Below are 23407 nucleotides of genomic sequence, written 5' to 3' on the forward strand. Positions count from 1 at the left end.
GGGAAAGATTTGTGTGTGTTGCTTAATATCTCAAATGAACCAAATACAGACAGCCCCCAAAAGTGAGAGCCTATTTACATAACGTGGTATATTTCAAATGTACAATTAAAGTGTTTCCACTTCACTTACCTCCTGCAAGTCTGACCTCACAGCTACCTACAAGAAGACACTAGCTCTGCTTTGAGAGTCTTCAGGCAGTGCATTGCAGATTGTGCAGCCTTGGGGAGGGGGAGCTTTCAGCTACCCTCTTGATTCTGGATGTTGCGGAGACCAGCAAAGTCCTATGGTCTGCTCTTCAGCCTGAAGCAGCACCAAGTGATCAGTGCTATGGAGACTCCTGACAAACCCCTCCAGGTTGTGGGAGGAGGAGGGGGACAAGAGGAGGGAGACAGCAGAGAATCACTTGAACTTGGTGGGTAAGCAAAGAAAGCACGGGGTTTTAATATACTGCGGCTGTACTTAATGTTTCTGCTAGTTTGACAAATACTTCCAAAACATGTAATGGAGGAGACCAGCAGACCCAAGACCAGAACTTTTAAAATGGTCAATGTAGCCACCGTATTTCACCTCATCATGTGTCATAGACTTTAAATCATTGTAATGGGAATAATGGACGCTGCTTTGAACTTTCAGATTAGCCCACTTGCAAAACATTTCTCAGCGGGACAGATGTTTACAGAGGTTTTAATTACTATCTGCATCCGATGAAGTGAGCTGTAGCTCACGAAAGCTTATGCTCAAATAAATTGGTTAGTCTCTAAGGTGCCACAAGTACTCCTTTTCTTTTTGCGAATACAGACTAACACGGCTGCTACTCTGAAACCAATTACTATCTGGAAACAGCTTTTAACACTTAGCTACTCAGAAATTGTCTCTATCGGTGTTGGATAACCTTGGTTTGGTGTGGGTGAGTGGGTAGGTGTCCAAATCTCTGTTTTGGGGACCGATTGTACAACTGCTCCATGTGCAGAACTCCTGTTGAAATCCATGGGAGTCACACACACACACACGACTTCAAGAATTGGGGTCTACATTTGTTATTGCCTATTTCCAGAGTTGCTCGGGGGTGGGGGATGGTGAGGGACAGTTTGCCGTGGCCCCTCCTATATGAGACAGCCCCCAAATAGGGTAGCATTGCAACCTGGCACAGCACCACTCAGGTTTGGCCCAGAGGCCCCTCTGTCATGACACAGTGGTGGACAAACCAAATCTAAGTGGCACTGTGACCCTGCGTACCAGGTTGCAACAGCCTGAGTGGGGAGTTGAGCCCAGCCCACCAGGACAGGATCTGCCACTGTGGGGTGAATGCCTCTCCAACGCCCCCAGGGCCCCCCTCATTTGTAAGTTTTTAGAAGGGCAGGGGCCTCAGTTTCAGATGTTACTGGGCCTCCAAAATCCTCTGTGCGGCCCTGCCTATCCCTGTCATGACTCCGTATGAGATACTGGATGACTACACCCGTCACTGTTCTTGACAATGCTACAACACTCTAAGAACAGTATTAAAATCTTACCAGTCCTCTTAACGGCAATGACAACCAAAAAAAAAAGCCCATCAGTGCACTTTACTGCTCCTTTAGGATGTATAAAGCTTTTTGTACACTCCCCTCCAAAAACCGTCATCTTGCTGGTTTCACATCAGAAAACTCAATTCTTCACTTCCCTCCTGGTTGTGGAACTTGTATGATAAAATCACACCCTGCCAAAATTAGAACTGCAATTTTTCCTGACCCCAGCTGAGTGGGAATAGGGACATGGAGGTGTATCAAATACTTTATGTGGGGGACAAATGCCCCTACATAATGAAGCAGGAGTGTAAGTACCAATATATTTTTTCCTACCACCCTTTGCAGTTTTTAGCTCCAAGTAACACAGGACAGCGCTGTCCCTGGTTAATGTAGAGAACGCCTGACTGCTAAGGTAGCAGGATGTACATTAATAAATCCTCAGAATGAACAATTCATTTCCAAAGTAACTTTAATAGTACATCTTATATTGCAGTATCTGGTACAAAAGGATAATTGATTTGCTTGATTAGTGACTTTTCTACATAATTTATATTCTGGAAAAAAAATAATGTGTAAAGCTTAAAAAAGTACCCAGCATCTAAATATTCCCCAGAAGAAAATGAATGATTTTTTTAAAGTGAAAGTCATATCCAGTACAAAAGTGAAAGTTACATCCAGTGACAGTTTAGATGTAGCATACTAAATGTGGAGAAAATAATGCATTCTAAACAATAAAGCAGGACTTCTTTGAGAGTGCTTAACTGATTGTCACTACCAATCTGTATGGAAACAGTACCATAGCACCGATTCCCACTTCTGTACATTCATTATAATCTCTCCTCCACCCCAAGGGCTGTATGAAATTTACAAGTCTTCCCCTATGATTCCATTCAGATTTTTGTTTTTATAAATAAATTAGACTTTAATCTTCAAAGGATTTGTTGTTCTGCATACTTCATTCAAGATAATTTATTCCTTGATTTTCCTTTTCTGCTCAAACTATAAGCATCTCTAGCTTCATGATCACTAGCACAACATACAGGCACAATCCCCTCACTCCCCACATCATCAGTATTTTAGGCACAACAACCAGATTTTGTCCTTTTTGCCGACTTGTAATTGGTTATGTCTACAGTTTGTAGTGGCCCCTCAGCTTGCTGCCGTAAAATTATTGGTACTACCATATCAAATATGGTTTCAAAGAGGTAGTCCACCTTATATCCTGTTTTTGCACTGGTCTCAAAGCACATTTTCTCAGCTGCTGGAACATCCTTCTCATCCAACATTTTGTATTTTAGTATCTTTTTGTAGAGTGCAACAGCATCATCCAGGTAGACTTGTTTTTGGACCTTGGTAGAGATGCAACTGGTGACAGGCTTTTCAGGTCTATTTTCATCTTCTGTTTCTTGTAATAAAGCATATTCATTTGTGAGGTCAACTTTGTTTCCAACAATAGCAAAGATACAGTCAGTGCTAGCAGTGTCGGTCAGTGCCAAGAATCGGTCTTCCAGTTCTATCAGGCTTTGCAAGTTGTTTACATCATATGTAAGGATAACAGCAGCTGCTCCTCTACAGTACATAGAGCCAAGGCCATGAAATTGCTCCCGTCCTGGCAAAGAAAAAAAATAAAATTAATAAATTGAACTAAACCATTAACAACAAAAAGCCTAGTTTCACAAGCATGCTTCAATAACAAAAATCAAAAGGATACAGCGCCCAAGGGGAAAGCCTACCATTTACAGTATCGTCAACTTTTCTATACTTTTGCTAATAAGTGCAATAATATTGCAGGGAACACAAATTGCCAAGTCCACAGGCTGCTTGCCTTATGCACTAGTGACTTTTACTAATGGGCTATTAAACAAGGCTTTTGATGCTATGTTTTCAGAAACTGTATGCATGTTGTAAAAGCAAAAATGTGTGCATATTTTAGTTCATTTAAGCTGAGTAATCAGTTATAATGAACTCTGAACTAAACTACTGATAAAAATTTCATACTATCACAAGCAAGCTTCAAAAGCAAAAATCAAAAAGGACACAGCATCAGAGCTAGGCTCTGTATGTGTAATTGGCCAGTTGCATCTAATTGACTATTTATGTTTGCAGGTACCATGATTTCATACTCAGCTATAATTGACTGAGTGTGCAAATTCAGCCCAGGCACACAAGCTTTCTGAACACATGCAGTTCTGAAATTCTGGCCTCTGAAGTCAGTGACTCTAGAAGAATAGTGCAAAACAAAATTAATCTTATTGTACATCTTCACAGCTTTCCGCTCAATGAGTATTCCAACAGTTATCTTAACAAGACAAGAGCTTTTAACACCCAGATATCAGAACCTATATGCCAAGGTACCCTCCATAAACACTCTATAAAAATCTGTAAGACACCTACTACTATAGGATTTAGATGCCTGCCCCAGTTTTTGTCACCATTACCCTGTTTAGTATACTGCCCACAGCCACCATCAAGTGGCACAGTTTTAATACAATCTCAGTAATTAGTAGGAAAGAACATTGTCTCCTCACTCAGTGTGTCACTCTTAAAATTTTTACCTGGCCCACTGGAAAGAGTAGCCCTGGCCCTCGGACCTACACCCTTTTTTGGCATTTGTTTGGAGATAAAATGTGATGCTTGCATTATTCACTGAACCTTTCTACAGTGGAGGGAAGGAAAAAAGTAGTCTACCAATAGCCTCTTGAGAATATTGTACTAAATGAAAGACCAGTCAGAAAATAGGAAGTGCAAATATTGCCACTGATTTACAGAGAACTGCAGCCTACTCAAAATGCATGTACAAATATAGAATTTCATGGCAGGTTTCTCAATTAAACCTTAGAAGATAACAGATTTCATTCAAAATCAATAAGCCCAAACAGGTGACAAGTTTCAGGGTCACTGGTTTAGATACAGTGAGAGACATAGTGGGTGAATTCCAAAGCCTTGTAACACCCACCTCCACGCTCTCAAGCCTCAACTCCTCTTAAAACCAGAAAAAAAACCCAGGCTTACTGATTTTGAAGAAAATCACTCCTCTTGGGCAAGCTTTCTACTATCATGGACTCTTCCAAGAAGCTGGAGTGAATTAGACCCCATATTTAGTCCCATAGATGCATAATCATGTGAAAAGTACAAAGTCAGATATTAGACTGCTTTACAGACTTGTACAAAAACATTTGACTCAATGTAGCATCTAGGCATTAACTTAAATTGCTACAAAATGGAATTGTGGATAAACAATCTTGTGGACCTATTTACCAATCAAGGATAAAAAACAAGACATGCCAACCAAGGCCCTCAAATAAGAGAGGGATGTCACCTCAGCCCTAGCTTTTTCAACATTGATTTATGTATAATATGACCTACCAATTCTGGTACCATCCCCAAAAGCAGGGCCTTCCATTAAACAACAGAGAGAAGATCTTCCATGCTCACATTATCATTTGCCCAAGATGATCTTAGATATAGTCTAAACTTTCCACGGAGACCCGACAGTGTACTTGGGCCAGACAGAAAGAAAAAGTCAGGATCTTTAATAGAAGTCCAGAGAAAGCAACACTAAGATTTTATTGAAGATACCTTGATCGTGCTTAATTTTTGTGTAGCTTCAGCCAGCGTCAGGCAATACAAGTGTTGCCAAGAAGATATTTTAACTGAAAAAGGATGATTTATGAAGTAATTAACTGGGCTGGTTAAGTTTAGATGACTTCCAGAACTATTCAATTCAAACACCTAAACAAAGAAAAAGGGAAGAAGCCAGTATACTTTGATGGGAAGCTTGTCTGACAGAAGGTTCCCCAGCTAAAACATTAGTTCACCTAATCTCTTTTTAAAGGTCTTGAATCAAGTCCACAGTCCTTCAGGGATGAGAACTTTACAAAGAGATAATCACGGACACAGATTAATACTTTCATGTCCCAGGTTACAAGGCAATATGTGCCAATTTAGGAAGACAAATGAAGGTATTTCACAAGACTTCAATCTTCAGAAGCAGCAAATTCATGCTTAAAGGTGCGCTGTGCACTTCTTTGCTCATGTGTATTTGAAAGACAGACCAACTGGAGTGTGTTTAGACTGGAAATATCTGCAGAGATCTAGATTTCCAGTTTTGCTTTCCACACTTTAAAATAATCACATCATTTTCATTAGAACCCTTACTTTACGACGTGGCCTGTAAAATACAACAGAACACAAATATTTCTGCTTTTCCCACTTCATCTATCTAAGCCAGAAAATTCAGCCTCAAAATTGTTACCTCCAACGATTCGACACTGAAACAATACAGGTATTTGTTCCATGGCATACATAAGCAAATCTAATCTATTCTCTTGTATAGCAGAACATGAACCATGACTTTCTGAGTTAAATTCCAGAAGTTGATTGCAACCAATCTTCAATTAGAACTCAGAATGGAACTGGCAAGTTTATTGTAACTTTCCTTTTCTCCTTCTTTGCATTAAATATGCCTATGGAATGGAAAACAGGCAAAGCAAGTCAGCCCACAACATAATCTACTTAAACATGCAGCAAAAATGTCTGATTTCTAGTTGGGTTGTGCCATCTGTTGCTTCCTGACATTTGCCACATTTCTTCAATATTAACTACTTAAAATTATACCAATCCTGATTTGAGAAATAGAGTATAGACAAATAATTTAATCAAACAAATCTGACTTATCCTACAGCAGAGGTTCTCAGACTGTGGTCCATGGACCACCAGTGGTCCGAGAGCTCCATTCAGGTGGTCTGCAGATAGTTCCCTCTAAGGTGCGCACCTGGATGGCCGCACACAAGAGACTGAAGGGCCACCTACCTAATTAGTAGAGCCACGCAGGTGTGACTCCACTAATTAGGTGCCTGGACCCTGGAAAAGATGCACATGTAAGGTGAGGTGGTGGCTTTGGGGAGAATAGGGGGTGGGGGAATTTGGGACATGCAGGGCTGCGGCAGCCAGAGAAAGAGGTGACTTTCTCCAGCTCCAGGGCTGTGCTGCCAGGGAGAGAGATGGCCCTCCTTCCCAGCCTCAGCTCGGGGGCTGCCGCAGCGGGGGAGAGGGAGCACATCCATTGCATTGGAAAGGTAAGACTACTGATATTAAAATAGGAGTTGGGTGCTTTTATTTGTGGAACAAAAAAAATGATGATGATGAAGGGATTTTTTTATATAGCGCTTTTATCCAACGCGCTTTACAATAGTTAGCTAATGGTACAAAGAACATTTGGAAAGCTTATTAAGTGGTCCACCGAGACCCTCAGCAATTTTCAAGTGGTCCGCGAACCACTGTTCTACAGGATGCCACTGAGAGGGTCCCAGCACCAACAAAAAAGCATCCTACTACTAAAAGCCAGTTTTTCACAGACTGGAACATTACTAGTCTGTGACCATTTAGAGCCTAGGGAAAGTAACAAATCATCTGACCCCTACCCAAACACACAGCTTTTCAAGCAGTAGGTTAAACTAACAGCAAACCCATTTTTATATGAAACATATTATTCTGATAATACCCATAATCATCAGAGATTAAAACAAAAACAAAAATTAAAAGTCACAGAAATTGGTGTGTCCATAAGAGGCGGGTCTCCGAGGAACTTCCAGAGCAATCATACTCCGGCAGAGCAAGTTAAAAAGCTGTTGCAAAGCTGTCAGGAAAAAAAATTTAAAAACAAAAAAGACAGGGGACACACAGCCTAAGAAGGAAAAGTCTTCCAGAAAACCTTGCAAAAAGTAACACCATGCTGGTGCCAGTTTTAGGAAAGGAAGTCTTTAATCTGGAGGCCCATGAAGAAATAATAATAGAGGAAAGCATATAGGGTTTTGTAACTTTTCAGTAGGAGGAGGAAGAACCAGATAAAAATAGTGCTTTTTGACGTGTAACACACAAGAAAGAGGTCCGGAAATTTTCTAAAGAAAGAATCTATGTAGCTGACTTGTCTTTCATATACTGATTGTTCAAGACTTTTCCACTGCAATTCTGAAACAAAGGAGACACAGATGGTGTATTAGCGAGGAATTAAGAAAGGGGAACATAAAATATCACTAGAGTGCTCTCTTCAGATACAATTCTTTTATCAGAATCTTAATTCTCAGATCTGTGAGAGGCAAGAAGTACCTTGCATCCGATGAAGTGAGCTGTAGCTCACGAAAGCTTATGCTCATATAAATCTGTTAGTCTCTAAGGTGCCACAAGTATCCCTTCTCTTTTTGCGAATACAGACTAACACGGCTGCTACTCTGAAAGTACCACCTTGTATCCTAAGTGAATGAGAGGAAGAATCTGAAAAAGGAAAAGGCTGCAGCACTACACTTGTAGCCAGCCCCTGGCATCTACTCAAGCTCATAAAAGAAACCACTCACAGGGGGGAAATCCCCTAAGAATTCTGCTGCAGTGAGACTGAGCTTCAAACGGACAATATTAGACACATCATAAAAGACTATAGATATTGTGATGGGTTGGATCACATAAACCCCCTGGGAGCTGCCACCTGATGTGCCAAGACTACTTCTGCTCCTGCTTTCCTGCGCTGCCTGGTTTGAGCCAGACCCGCTAGCCTGCTACAAACCCAGACCCAGGTCTGAACCACGACCCCTAACAGCTGTAGGCTTAACTGAAAGCAGCTTACAGAAGTGTTCCTGTCTTTAACACTCAGATACCCAACTCCCAATGGGGCCCAAACCCTGAATAAATCCGTTTTACCCTGTATAAAGCTTATACAGGGTAAACTCAAATTGTTCGCCCTCTATAACACTGATAGAGAGATATGCACAGCTGTTTGCCTCCCCTCCCCCCGCCAAGTATTAATACATACTCGGAGTTAATTAATAAGAAAAAAAAGTGTTTTTATTAAGTACAGAAAGTAGGATTTAAGTGGTTCCAAGTAGTGACAGACAGAACAAAGTGAATTACCAAGCAAAATAAAATAAAACCTGCAAGTCTCTGTCTAATAAAACTGAATACAGACAAAACCTCACCAGTTCCAGTAAGCCTCCTTTTACAGACTAATCTCCTAGTCCGGGTCCAGCAATCACTCACACCCCCTGTAGATACTGTCCTTCGTTCCAGTTTCTTTCTTGGGGGTGGAGAGGCTCTCTCTCTTTAGACAAAATGGAGGGATCTCCCACAGGCTTAAATAGACTCTCTCTTGTGGGTAGAGACCCCCTCCTCTCTCCGATGCAAAGTCCGGCTCCAAGATGGAGTTCTGGAGTCACCTGGGCAAGTCACATATCCATGCATGACACTCAGTTTCTTACCAGGTAGCAACCATGGGTCACATGCTTCCTTAAACCTCCTCAAGTAGACTTCTTATGTGGATTGGAGCATTCCAAGATCCATTGTATTTTAAGTGCTTCTTGATTTGCACATTCCTTTCTCAAGAAGCTGACCAAATGCTTTACAAAGGTTACTTAAAAATCAAGCCAGTACACAACCAATATTCATAACTTCGAATACAAAAATGACACATGCATACAAAAAGGATTAATAGATTCAGTAGATCATAACCTCTACAGAGATATGTTACATGGCATATGTAGCATAAAACATATTTAGCTATGTCATATATGCATTGATAAGCATATCTCCATAAAGCCTTATGGGGGGCACCATCACAAATATAACTAAAGATCTGTAGATATAACTAAAGCCGGGCAGGCTATGGATATGAGTAGTTCAGTAAATTACTTCTCAACTTCTCATGGGGGACTTCAATCACCCTGACATCTGCTGGGAGAGCAATACAGCAGTACAGACAATCCAGGAAGTGTCTGGGGACAACTTCCTGGTGCAAGTGCTGGAGAAACCAGCTAGGGGCCGTGCTCCTCTCGACCTGCTGCTCACAAACACGGAAGAATTGGTAGGGAAGTAGAAGTGGGTGGCAAGAGATCATGAGATGGTCGAGTTCAGGATCCTGACAAAACAAAGAAAGGAGAGCAGCAGAATACAGACCCTGGACATCAGAAAAGCAGACTTTGACTCCCTCAGGGAACTGATGGGCAGGATCACATGGGAGGCTAAGGAGAGCAGGCTTTATTTTAAAGAAGCCTTATTGAGGGCGCAGGAAGGCCAAAACACAATTGGAGTTGCAGCTAGCAAGGGATATGAAGGGTAACAAGAAGGGTTTCTACAGGTATGTTAGCAACAAGAAGGTGGTCAGGGAAAGAATAGGAGACCCTTACTGAATGGAGGAGGCAACCTAGTAACAGATGATGTGGAAAAAGCTGAAGTACTCAATGCTTTTTTTGCCTCGGTCTTCACAGACAAAGTCAGCTCCCAGACTGCTGCACTGGGCAGCACAGTATGGGGAGGAGATGAGCAGCCCTCAGTGGTGAAAGAACAGGTTAAGGACTATTTCAAAAAGCTGGACATGCACAAGTCCATGGGTCTAGATCTAATGCATCCAAGGGTGCTGACGGAGTTGGCTGATGTGATTGCAGAGCCATTGGCCACTATCTTTGAAAACTCGTGGCGATTGAGGGAGGTCCCGGACGATTGGAAAAAGGCAAATATAGTGCCCTTATTTAAAAAAGGAAAGAAGGAGAATTCAGGGAACTATAGACCGGTCAGCCTCACCTCAGTGTCCAGAAAAATCATGGAGCAAGTCCTCAAGGAATCGATTTTGAAGCACTTGGAGGAGAGGAAGGTGATCAGGAACAGTCAACATGGATTCACCAAGGTCATGTCACGCCTGACCAACCTGATTGCCTTCTATGATGAGATAACTGGCTCTGTGGATATGGGGAAAGCGGTAGATGCAAGATACCCTGACTTTAGCAAAGCTTTTGATACAGCCTCCCACAGCAGTCTTACCAGCAAGTTAAGAAAGTATGGATTGGATGAATAGACTATAAGGTGGATAGAAAGCTGGCTAGATCGTCGGGCCCAGTGGGTAGTGATCATCAATGGCTCACTGCTATTTTGTAGCCAGTATGAAGCAGAGTGCCCCGGGGATGGTCCTGGGGCCTGTTTTGTTCCACATCTTCATTAATTATCTGGATGATGGGATGGATTGCACCCTCATCAAGTTCACAGATGACACTAAGCTGGGGGAAGAGGTAGATACGATGGAGGGTAGGGATAGGGTCCAGAGTGACCTAGACAAATTGGAGGATTGAGCTAAAGGAAATCTGATGAGGTTCAACAAGGACAAGTGTTGAGTTCTGTACTTAGGAAGTAAATGCACTGCTACAGGCTGGGGATCAACTGGCTAAGCGGAAGTTCTGCAGAAAAGAAACTCGGGATTACAGTGAACGAGAAGCTGAATGAGAGTCAATCATGTGCCCTTGTTGCCAAGAAGGCTAATGGTATTTTGGGCTGCATTAGTACAGCATTGCCAGCAGACTGAAGGAAGTGATTATTCCCCTCTATTCAGCACTGGTGAGGCCACATCTGGAGTATTGCATCCAGTTTTGGACCCCCTCACTACAGAAAGGATGTGGACAAACTGGAGAGGGTCCAGTGGAGGACAACCAAAAGTATTAGGGAGCTGGGGCACATGACTTATGAGGACAGTCTGAGGGAACTGGGCTTATTTAGTCTGCGGAAAAGAAGAGTGAAGGGGGATTTGATAGCAGCCTTCAACTACCTTTAGGGAGGTTCCAAAGAGGATGGAGCTAGGCTGTTCTCAGTGGTGGCAGATGACAGAACAAGGAGTAATGGTCTAAAGTTGCAGTCAGGGAGGTCTAGGTTGGATATTGGGAAACACTATTTCACTAGGAGGGTGGTGAAGCACTGGAATGGGTTACCTAGAGAGGTGGTGGAATCTCCATCCTTAGCGGTTTTTAAGGCCTGGCTTGACAAAGCCCTGGCTGGGATGATTTAGTTGGGGTTGGTCCTCCTTTGAACAGGAGGTTGGACCAGATGACCTCCTGAGATCTCTTTCAACCTTAATCTCCTATGATTCAACAGAATGTTGTTCATTAATTGTGTGAGGACAACCAGTGAAGTAATAAATGCATTTGTGACACCATGGGGAAACAAATGAGGGGACTGACAACATTGATTTTTGTTTGCATAAGCACACAAGAAATATAGTTACTGTTCTTTGATAGTCTCTACCCCCATGTTCCCCTCCCCGTAGCGTGACTCAGAGGATTAAATCTTGGCCTCACTGACATCACTGGGAGTTCTGCCATTGACTTCTAAGAGGTCAGAGGTGTTTAGTTGCCTATCAAAAGGTGGGAGTTTATTTGTTCTAAGGCAGAGGTGGGCAAACTACGGCCCACCGGCCACAACTGGCCCACGGATCATCCTGCTCGGCTCTTAAGCTCCCGGCCGGGGAGGCTAGCCCCCAGCCCCTTCCCCGCTGTCCCCCCTCCCCCGCAGCCTCAGCTCGCTGTGCTGCCAGCGCGGGAGGAGGCTGCACTGCGGAGGCAGGGGAAAGCAGGAAGGGAGACTCCCTTGCAGCCACAGGGGATCAGGTGGGCAGTGTGGGAGCGTGGGCAGAGGACTCAGGAGGAGCACTGGACGGCCGCGCCACCAGCCGGAGAGAAGCGATGCTTTGAAGGGGAAACCGCGGCTGCCCCTGCTCCTCTTGAGTCCTCAGCCCATGTTCACAGGGCTGCATTCTGAAAGGGGCTTTAGAGGGGGGGTTGGACAGGGGGTGGGCCCCGGGGGGCCTGCCAGAGGGTGGGGGTGTGGATAGGGGTCAGGGCAGTCAGGGAGCTGGCGGGGGTCGTGGGGGGTCAGTTAGGGGCAGGGCGTCCCAGGAGAGGGTGGTCAGGGGACAAGGAGTGGGGGGGGGGTTAGATGGTTCAGGAGTTCTGAGGGGGACAGTCAGGAGGCGGGAAGTGGGACGGGGCGGATAGGGTTACGGTTTGGGAAGGCACAGCCTTCCCTACCCGGCCCTCCATACAGTTTCGGAACCCCGATGTGGCCCTCAGGCCAAAAAGTTTGCCCACCCGTTCTAAGGGTTCTCTTCCACTTCCCTACACCTGTCACAAGAAGGCAGGCACTTTAGTAGTGGGAAGTCTACAACGGCAAGGAGAGGTACATAGTTTTGGTAGTTTGGGGACAGAAATATGTAAAAGACAACACAGAAAGATTAAAATGAGAGGAGAAGGGGGAAAAGAATGAATGAAGACAAATGAATGAATCAACAGTTAGATGAATTATTCAATAATAGTTGTCTCTTATTAGATAGTATAATTAGAACTGGTCAGAAGATGGAATTTCCATTGTGCGGGAAGTTCTGACATCTCAAACTTTTAAATCCTATTAAATCAAGGAGTTACTTATTACTCAGTGACAATAGTCATTATGAAGTGGTTTCAGAAAATATTATCTTTGTTTTAAATCAATTCAAATTAATATAGCAGAGTGTACTTTGGCTGCATTAGAATTTAGTATTAAAAACTTATCTTAATACCCAAAAGGGTTTACTTTTATCTATGTGAAAAGAGGTAAAAACCTACAGTAGAAGATATGAAGTTTAACTCAAAGGACTAAATAGGATTAAAAACACAAAAAAAGTCAATACAAAACCAAAGAAGACCCTATTATATATATGTCCATAGGAAACACTTTGAAACAGGGACAAGAAAAAGTGACCTCAAGGAAAAAATGTTTGGGACAAGTCTCTAGCACTGAAGAGTAACAGGCCATTATCTCTCAACCAATTTCTTTTCCAAACACACTAGCTTTTAATTGATAAACCAAGTCAAACACACCTATCTTATCATAAAAGGGGATTTTGATGGTAGGAAAGTTACAAACAGTCTATGGCCCCAACCAAAGTAAAAAACCAAAGTTTGTTTATAAAACAAACACTCTGAAGGTGTCTGGAACTCTAGAGTCTAAAGCTTCTTACTGCAGATGCTAAGTGAGAGGGATACAAACCCAGGACATTGGTTATCTCTATAAGCATGAGGACTGTTGGACTGAAACAGCTGCACCTGAATAAAAAGTGCATTCACTTAAACTTTCTGAAATAGTAATAATAATTAAATCTATCATCCATCTCGTTTGACAGACTACAAACACCACATGGTAATATCACACGGTCACATCATGCTTCAACTGAAGTAATAGTTTATTTGAACAAAACAAAAAACAAAAAAGAGAGCTCTCAACAGAAAGCTAGACTAAACTGTCCACATGACATGACCCAGACATGATAATTTAGACCACTACCCAATAATATGACAGACAAAAGTATTATCCCAATGAGCTTTAAGGAATGCAAGGGAAGTGATGATGAGATGTCTATCAGTAGAACTCCCACCTTAAACAACCATCAAACAAGTTGAACAGAAGCTGCAAAACCCACCACCAATCCATCTATCCACTAGAATCTACTCATGGAAATGGGTTTGAACAAACCCTTATATCATATTATTAGCTATGGGCCAGATATTAGGGATCTTTACATTAATGCAGTGAATCTACATCATCTGAATCCCACCCCTGCCCAAGTTAGGAATTCAGGAAGTCAAATCGAATACTCTCTCCTCTCAAAAGAAAGAGAACACAGAAACTATTATAAACATCTTTATGCAATCTTTTGGATAATGCTCTAAAAAGGTATCAGTTTGTGTTAACAGGACTATGTTAACTCAAACTAAGTACCATTTAGAGTGTGCAGCAGGGTCTATATGAGGCACTTATAGAGCGTAATATGTTAGAGCACTTTACAAATCACACCCCTGTGATGCGCTTTGAGGTGCTGTGTAGACAAGCTCTACATCATTTTAGAGTACGCCAGCTCTTAGTTGAGCAGCATAGATACAGTGAACTGATTAGCCTGCTAAGATTATCATTTTCCCCCCAAAACTCTGCTGGTACTCATTGCAGAGTTAATACAAACATCCCATGTCAAGTTAATTAATATGGTAAAATAAAAAGCAGAATGAAAGGTACAAACATTAGGGAAAAAATAAGACAGAGGAGAGGTTGGTTTTACCAAATAAAGGCCTACTACCAGGCACGTTTGCTTAAATGTTAAAGGGGGCGGGGGAGAACTGGGCTTATGCCCTATTTCTGCTTCTTTAGTATTTCTAAAGGCCTGAAACGGTTTTATATATCAGAACAGGGGTGGCCAACCTGCGGCTCTTCAGAAGTTAATATGCAGTTCCTTGTATAGGCACCAACTCCGGGGCTGGAGCTACAGGCGCCAACTTTCCAATGTGCCGGGGGGCGCTCACTGCTCAACCCCTGGTTCTGCCACAGGCCCTGCCCCCACTCCACCCCTTCCCGCCCTATCCCCTGAGCCTGCCGTGCCCTTGCTCTTCGACCCACCCTCTCAGAGCCTCCTGCATGCCACAAAACAGCTGATCGGGAGGTGCAGGGACGGAGGAGGTGGTGCTGATCGCTGGGGCTGCTGGTGGGTGGGAGACGCTGGGAGCGAGTGGGGGTGGGGGAGCGGACCACTGATGTATTACTGCGGCTCTTTGGTAATGTACACTGGTAAATTCCACCTCCTTCTCAGGCTCAGGTTGGCCACCCCGTATTAGAAGTTTGGGTTCTGCCTACCCTGGAATAATGTGACCGGAAAGGTAGTATACACAAGGGCATCATAAGCAGCACTTAGAGTTCTAATTCCTATTTTTAATAAAAGAAATCTTTGTTAAAGACTCAGTACTCTTGGCCATTCAGTTAAAGGTGGAAAGGGCTTACAACAAAAATACCTCCTACTCTGTTCCTCCAAAAAAGCCAAGATATTCCCAATTTAAAAACAAGCAGGCTAAAAACAAAGAAAAAACATAACCAAACCAAAAACAAAATACTACTACAAAAAGATGGCATAAATCCAGTTTTATAAAAATCCTTTGCAGGTCACCCTTAAAGTGATTATTGTTCACAGTGAAGCCCCAAAACAGCCAATACACACTGGAAGAAAACGAGCCAAGTATAAAAAGACAGACATTAGCCATGGCTAAGTTAACAGAGACCCCAAAACTTTCAGTACATCTAGTACAGTGCGTATACATTAGCACAACTTTTGACATTTGGAATAAGACATTCAGTAAACTTAATTTTTTCCCCCATCTTCTAAGTCCTCACAGAACGAAATTTAGGTAACTGATACTGAAAACATTTATGGACATGCTTAACTTTACTCTTGAAGAATACCAGGACATCCTTGGGGCTACCTAAGAAAATTTAAGCAGGTATCTTTGGAGCACTAGGGTCTTAGATTGTAACCTGAATTCAAAAGTGGGTAGTTTTAAGAAATGGGAGACTAGAAAAGTCTTAAGAGGTTTTCTCAGCTCCTGGGAGGGTGGGAGGAGATACTTGAGAAGTTTTACAGAGATTAAATATAAATTTAGGAATTCTCATTCATTCTTTAGAATTTAGTCTAATCTGTAAATGTTGAATTAGCTAAATTCTGAAAGGGAGCTGGTATGTAAAAATCCCTTAGTTATAGAATAATAATAATTAAAAAAAAAAAAGAATTTCTAACATCTACAAATTTTTAGAGACCCGTCATACAATGTACTTGGTATGTATGTGTGTTTATTTTTCACAGAGATCATCAAAAATATAGCTATAGGGCCTGACAACTTCCAAGAAACTACTACAAGACACCACATCAGTAGTATCTGATGTAGGAGGAAAGAGGAGGAGGAGGAAGAGGAAAGGAAAATACATACCTCTACAGAGATATCTGCTGGCAAAATTATAGGAAGAAAGATAGCGTCATTTAGGAATATTGCAGGGGTGGGCAAACTTTTTGGCCCAAGGGCCACATCGGGGTTTCCAAAATGTATGGAGGGCTGAGTAGGGAAGGCTGTGCCTCCCCAAACAGCCTAGCCCCCGCCCCCTATCTGTCCCCTTCCGCTTCCTGCTCCCTGACTGCCCCCCTCAGAACCCCCAACCCATCCAACCCCCCTGTTCCTTGTCCCCTAACCACGCCCTCCCGGGACCCCACCCCCATCCAACCCCCCCCCCCCGCTCCCTGTCCCCTGACAGGACCCCCGGGACTCCCATGCCTATCCAACCCCCCCGTTCCCCTCCCCGCCCCCCCCAAACCTCCGCCCCATCCAACCTCCCCCTGCTCCCCAATCTCCCTCTGCCCCCTAACCGCCCCCCAGGACTCCACTCCCTATCCAACCCCCCCTGCTCCCTGTCCCCTGACTACCCTGACCCCTATCCACACCCCCGCCCCCTGACAGCCCCCCCCCCCAGGACTCCCATGCCTATCCAACTGCCTCCTGCGCCCTGTCCCCCAACTGCCCCCCCAACCTCCGCCCCATCCAACCCCCCCCCCCCCCCACCATGCTGCTCAGAGCAGCAGGAGCTCGCAGCCACGCTGCCTGGCCGGAGCCAGCCCGAGAGGAGCAGCAGGCCAGAGCGTGGGCGGTGCAGCGAGCGGAGGTTGTGGGGGAGAGGGAACAGTGGGGGAGGGGCCGGGGGCTAGCCTCCCAGGCCAGGAGCTCAAGGGCTAGGCAGGACGATCCCACGGGCCATAGTCTGCCCACCTTAGGAATGTTGGTTAATAAAAAAATAGGTAACAGATTCAACCGCCAATAAAATGCACACTACCCAAAGTTCCTTTAGTTCAGGGGTGGCCAACCTGAGCCTGAGAAGGAGCCAGAATTTACTAATGTACATTACCAAAGAGCCACCGTAATATGCTAGCAGCCCCCCCCCCCCATCAGCTCTCCCCGCTCCCAGCACCTCTCACCCACTGGCAGCCCCGCCAATCAGCCCCCCCACACCTGCCGATCAGCCATTTCCTGGCATGCAGGAGGCTCTGGGGGGGAGGGGGAGGAGCGAAGGCACGGCAGGCTCAGGGGAGGGGGCGGGAAGGGGTGGAGTGGGGGCAGGGCCTGTGGCAGAACCAGAGGTTGAGCAGTGAGCATCCCCCGGCACATTGGAAAGTTGGTGCCTGTAGCTCCCGCTCTGGAGTCAGTGCCTATAGAAGGAGCCGCATATTAACTTCCGGAGCCACAGGTTGGCCACCCCTGCTTTAGTTGAAGTTCAATTTCTTTTGACAATACATTTATTTATTGTTAGAACCAGAATGCACTAGTAGCAAACAACTGGAAGAAAAGCACTTCCTACTTTCATGACTTGGTATCTCATGAGCTGGGAAACAGGAGAGACCAACCATATAACTACTAGACAGAAGAGACAGAGCACAAAGGAAAAAAAGAGTTTACTCAGTGGCCTTAGAAGACTCAAATATGCCGAGACTAATATATTCTGATTCCAAAGCCCCAATACAAACGTTACTAAGCTAAATGATTGACATGTTATCAATAAGATTTGTAGGATTTGTTACAAGTGAGATTGTCAAACGGGGAGCACGGAGAAGATTCTGTACTTTGTATGGATGTGGGTGGGTGAAGAGATTGGCTGGAACTTTAAATAAATAAATAAAGCTCCCCGTTAACAGAAGTATCATGAGACTTCTTCAGTCTAAACATAACAGAATTAGAGCAAAGTCACAAAAAACCAGAAGTGTTCCAATGTAGTTCCTTATAGAAGCATGGCTGTTTATTCTCAGTTTGTTTTTGTTTTTAAAAGAAAAATAAAGCAATAGAGTTCATTGCAAAGCAACAACAAAAAGTGGATGATAGCAAGTGTCCTTAGCTTTGCTTCCCCTTTCTTCAGTTTAAAACAAAACCAAACATTTTTATTATGGCCACAACTGAACTCCGTTTTACTAAGATAGAATTGTATTCTTCCCTTTTATGTAGAGGGGACTATCAGACAGCCCTACCCATGTCGCCTCAGTGGTCCTTCCGCCTTTTCAGAGGCCAACACTCTATTGTCAAACAGCTGTGTACGTCTGGGTAAGACAGTTCAATCAACTGGCGCAACTAACATCTATTCAACAATTGCTATAGAACAACCACTCAAGAGGTGCAAAATAAGCCATATTTTGGCAAGATTAATACAAAATGCTTGTATAAAATAACCAATTTGAATGGATTAATTCTTAAAACTGCTAGTATTGAGCCACATGCAAAATTAATGTAGATATGCTGTACTAAGAGCCATATGCCACACATAGTAGACAAGGATAGTGACATATGAGCTCCTCAAGGCTAAACTTGTCCATCCTAGTTTATCTCGTTTTGTGCTTTCTTCAGAAAACCTTTTTTCCCCACAATTAATAAAAAAAAATTACATCTGCACAGCACATGCTAGGGCTGTCATACAACCGACAGTGCAGCCCAAAAGCCTCCGAGTATCAGTTATTTTTCTTTATCCACTTACTTTCTCAAAGATCTGGTTTACTGAGCAGTTGCTTTAAGATATATTGCTACAGGGCTGCAGTTATATTTCAAAAAAAGAAAAGGAGGACTTGTGGCACCTTAGAGACTAACAAATTTATTTGAGCATAAGCTTTCGTGAGCTACAGCTCACTTCATCGGTGTCACAAGTACTCCTTTTCTTTTTGCGAATACAGACTAACATGGCTGCTACTCTGAAACCCGTTCTATTTCAGATTCGCTCAGGAATGATTTTCTTTTAAGGACAAATGCTGGCAGAAGCCCCCTATCAATTGATCCATAACAATATTCTGCTGTTCCAGAGAAAGAACTGTCAAGACACAAACACCTAGATCAAAGTCCACACTGAAGAACATTACAACTGAGATCGCATACATTTTGAACACGCAGCTTAGCTTTTTAAAGAGTAATCATTAACACAATGTGAATTTGTTTAAAATTGGTTTTGTTTCTCCAGATAGCAACTGGGGTCACTATTTTTTAAACCATGAGACTGCTAAATTAAAGTGTGGGTGCACACACACAGAGCTAGCTAGAATCTGCTAATGGAGCGATCCATTAGCACCACCTTCAAAGTGTGCAATGTCACAGCACAGCAGCTATCAAAAACTGAAATATATAAAGACTCAAATACAGAGATAGGTCACAGGGTGTACAAGGATATCATTTACGATGGCAAACTAGAAAAGAGTTAGCCACATTGCAGCGTTTACACAGAAAAGCTTAATTACAGTTAAACCTTACAGCAGTTCAGCAAATCTCTCTCTGGAGTACACACACACACTCTTGTCTCAGGTTTAGCAAATACAGCTCAAGATATTTTCATATCTTGAATTATTCAACTGTAGAATAATTAAAAGTAATCCCAGAAAATGTTTAATCGACCCTCCCAACCGAGCCCAATGAAAATGTTCTTCAGTAGGGCCTATTTAAATAACCATTGTGTGTTTTCCACATTTTTTCTTCACTGGCTATACTGATGTTCATTACATTTCTTCTGCTGTATAAACTTCTACTGCATAAACCCTTGCTTATACTTCCAAGAACAACATTTGTTCTCTTAGCCACTGCACCACACAGAGCTCTTGTTCAGCTTGTTATTCACCATGACCCTGACACCCTTTTCAGAGTCACTGCTTTCCAAACTACAGCCCCCCATCCTGTAAGTGTGACCTATAGTCTTGGTTCCTAGATGTACAGCCTTGCATTTACCTGTATTTTTTAAAAAGGTATGTTACCCAAGGGAACCCATTTTACCATGTGATCCAGATCACTCTTCTTATTATTACACTTATTTTTTATTTATTATATTACACTATTATTTACAACTCCACTAGTTTGTGTAATCTGCAAATTTTTCCAGCAATGAATTGGTGTTTTCCTCCAGTTCAGTGATCAACATACTGAATAGCACTGGGCCAAAAACAAACCCAAGGGACTCTACTCATTGGACAAGGGAACTGCAAAGATCCTCTGTAAAGTGTGCTAAGAGGACACTGTAGCCACAGATAGAGAAGAGAAAACAGGATGAACAGCAAGCATGGTTACAGACACAAAAGAAGACTGCTATTCCCAGAAGACTGCTCACCAAGGAACCTGACAAGAAGAGTGTTTTTCCGCATTGTAAGATGTAGAAGCATCAGTCAACTATTTTGCTGAACACACCAAAATAATTTCCTGTTCAAGAGTGTAAAGGTAGGCTTAAGGTTACACTAATGAAATATTAAGTTCTGAGCTATTAAACACACAAATACCACTGAGTTCAAAAAGTCTAAGTGCCCACAGAAACTTTAATTCTACTTCCACTTTTTCCGTGTACACATTATGAGGAGTCTTTAATTATATGGTATGACGGGAGGTAATGTGACCTACTACTCAGCAAATATTCCTACCCTCCCTCTCCATGGCATCTTTCCAGCCAGTGAAGACTTAGGATAAAGCAGTAGAAAACTGCATTTGCTGCCAAAGTTCCAACTGACCCTTACACCATTCTGAAAAAGTCGCTTTTATTTAGCATGGTAATGTGTTTACGTTGTTCCAAGCTACCCATTTTGACAAGTAGCTTTCATGGGCTCCTGCCTTAGTTGTAAAAGCAGGTTCTAAAATGGAAGGAAGCATCTCAGAGACTTCAGACTCAAGTTTCCCTTTCCTTCTGGAGGCTCCAGGACCCCCAGGTATTGGAAAAATATAGCAATAGCCAATGGAGAGTGATAATCTTAAACCTACATCTCTGGCAGTGGAGAGGACAGTTCTATTTGTAGTTTATTTACAGTACAAACTGAGAGAAAGAAACTAATATTTACATACCCCACCTACGTGACCCACAGTGAGGTTTCAGATGAATGAAGAAATGTTATCTTAACACTGAAGTCTGGTGAAAGCAACTAGTGTAGAATGAAACGACAGGATCCCAACTTCACAGAGCATTCCTATGCTTTTTAAAAAACTACACCATCGGGATTATATATGAATCACTGCACAGATGTTGGTTCTAAATCAAATTTAAAAAAAAAATCACTGCAAGAAATCAGAGAACTGATTTATTCAAGCCATTCAGTTGATTAAAAAACGTAGCACAGTAGGGATTTCAGATAGAATCATAGAATATCAGGATTGGAAGGGACCTCAGGAGGTCATCTAGTCCAACCCCCTGCCCAAAGCAGGACCAATCCCCAATTAAATTATCCCACCCAGAGCTTTGTCAAGCCTGACCTTAAAAAACTTCTAAGGAAGGAGATTCTACCACCTCCCTAGGTAACGCATTCCAGTGTTTCACCACCCTCCTAGTGAAAAAGTTTTTCTTAATATCCAACCTAAACCTCCCCCACTGCAACTTGAGACCATTACTCCTTGTCCCGTCATCTTCTACCACTGAGAATAGTCTAGAACCATCCTCTTTGGAACCACCTCTCAGGTAGTTGAAAGCAGCTATCAAATCCCCCCTCATTCTTCTCTTCTGCAAACTAAACAATCCCAGTTCCCTCAGCCTCTCCTCATAAGTCATGTGTTCCAGACCTCTAATCATTTTTGTTGCCCTCCGCTGGACGTTTTCCAATTTATCCACATCCTTCTTGTAGTGTGGAGCCCAAAACTGGACACAGTACTCCAGATGAGGCCTCACCAGTGTCGAATAGAGGGGAACGATCACGTCCCTCGATCTGCTGGCAATGCCCCTACTTAAACATCCCAAAATGCCATTGGCCTTCTTGGCAGCAAGGGCACACTGCTGACTCATATCCAGCTTCTCGTCCACTGTCACCCCTAGGTCCTTTTCCGCAGAACTGCTGCCTAGCCATTCGGTCCCTAGTCTGTAGCGGTGCATTGGATTCTTCCGTCCTAAGTGCAGGACCCTGCACTTATCCTTGTTGAACCTCATCAGATTTCTTTTGGCCCAATCTTTCAATTTGTCTAGGTCCCTCTGTATCCTATCCCTACTTGCCACTGTATCTACCACTCCTCCTAGTTTAGTATCATCTGCAAATTTGCTGAGAGTGCAATCCACACCATCCTCCAGATCATTTATGAAGATATTGAACAAAACCGGCCCCAGGACCGACCCTTGGGGCACTCCACTTGATACTGGCTGCCAATTAGACATGGAGCCATTGATCACTACCCGTTAAGCCTGACAATCTAGCCAACTTTCTACCCACCTTATAGTGCAGTCATCCAGCCCATACTTCTTTAACTTGCTGACAAATACTGTGGGAGACCGTGTCGAAAGCTTTGCTAAAGTCAAGAAACAATACATCTACTGCTTTCCCTTCATCCACAGAACCAGTAATCTCATCATAGAAGGCGATTAGATTAGTCAGGCATGACCTTCCCTTGGTGAATCCATGCTGACTGTTCCTGATCACTTTCCTCTCATGTAAGTGCTTCACGATAGATTCCTTGAGGACCTGCTCCATGATTTTTCCAGGGACTGAGGTGAGGCTGACTGGCCTGTAGTTCCCAGGGTAGGTTGAGAACATTCAGAGATTATGTTTTAGAAACAAATAATTGCAGAAGAATGTTACACTGATGCTTACATTTTAACTGCTGTAGAGCAAAAACTACCAACGTTTGTTCTTTGACAGAATACCGACTGCTTAAACAAGTTGTGCCTAAATCCAGAGGCGTTAGCCCGATGACCTTGATACACACGTTTGGGAACAGAATGCTGTTTAAACCAATATAGATGAAACAGCAGAACTTATTTCTGATCAGAGCTGCAACTTCAGGCAGAACCCAATAACTTATTGTAACAGGCAATTTGACTGAATGCTCAAATATTAACTGTTGGTTCACATACAAAGAAGCTAGTTACAGAGTCATACTTTTATCTTTAGACTAGGGCTGTCAATTAATCGTAGTTAACTAATGTGATTAACAGTGGCGATTAATAATTTCAATTAGTATTCTATTGTTTAACAGTGGCGATTAAAACTGCGATTAATCAGGATTTAAAAAATTAATCACAATTAATCACAGTTTTAATCGTCACTGTTAAACAATAGAATACTAACTGAAATTATTAAATATTTTGGATCTTTTTCTACATTTTCATATATATATAGTATTCTGTGTTGTAATTGAAAACAAAGTGTATATTTTTATTACAAATATTTGCACTATAAAAATGATAAAGAAATAGTATTTTTCAATTAATCTCATACAAGTACTGTATTGCAATCTTCGTCATGAAAGTGCAACCTACAAATGTAGATTTTTTTTTTTTGGTTATAT

General features: G+C 42.8%; 1 protein-coding gene across 1 annotated transcript in view; it reads right to left on the reverse strand.

The window, feature by feature from the left end:
• Nucleotides 1-1956: 1956 nt before the first annotated feature.
• The window catches only part of RAB20 (RAB20, member RAS oncogene family), a 49569-nt gene continuing 28118 nt past the window's right edge, over nt 1957-23407 (reverse strand). The window contains exon 2 of the mRNA XM_048855115.2: nt 1957-3114. Within this exon, the coding sequence (XP_048711072.1) occupies nt 2582-3114 (533 nt within the window). The 3' untranslated portion in view covers nt 1957-2581. The remainder of the gene's footprint in view (nt 3115-23407) is intronic.

The sequence above is a fragment of the Caretta caretta genome, chromosome 1 (assembly GCF_965140235.1).
Source record: "Caretta caretta isolate rCarCar2 chromosome 1, rCarCar1.hap1, whole genome shotgun sequence".
NCBI lineage: Eukaryota > Metazoa > Chordata > Testudines > Cheloniidae > Caretta > Caretta caretta.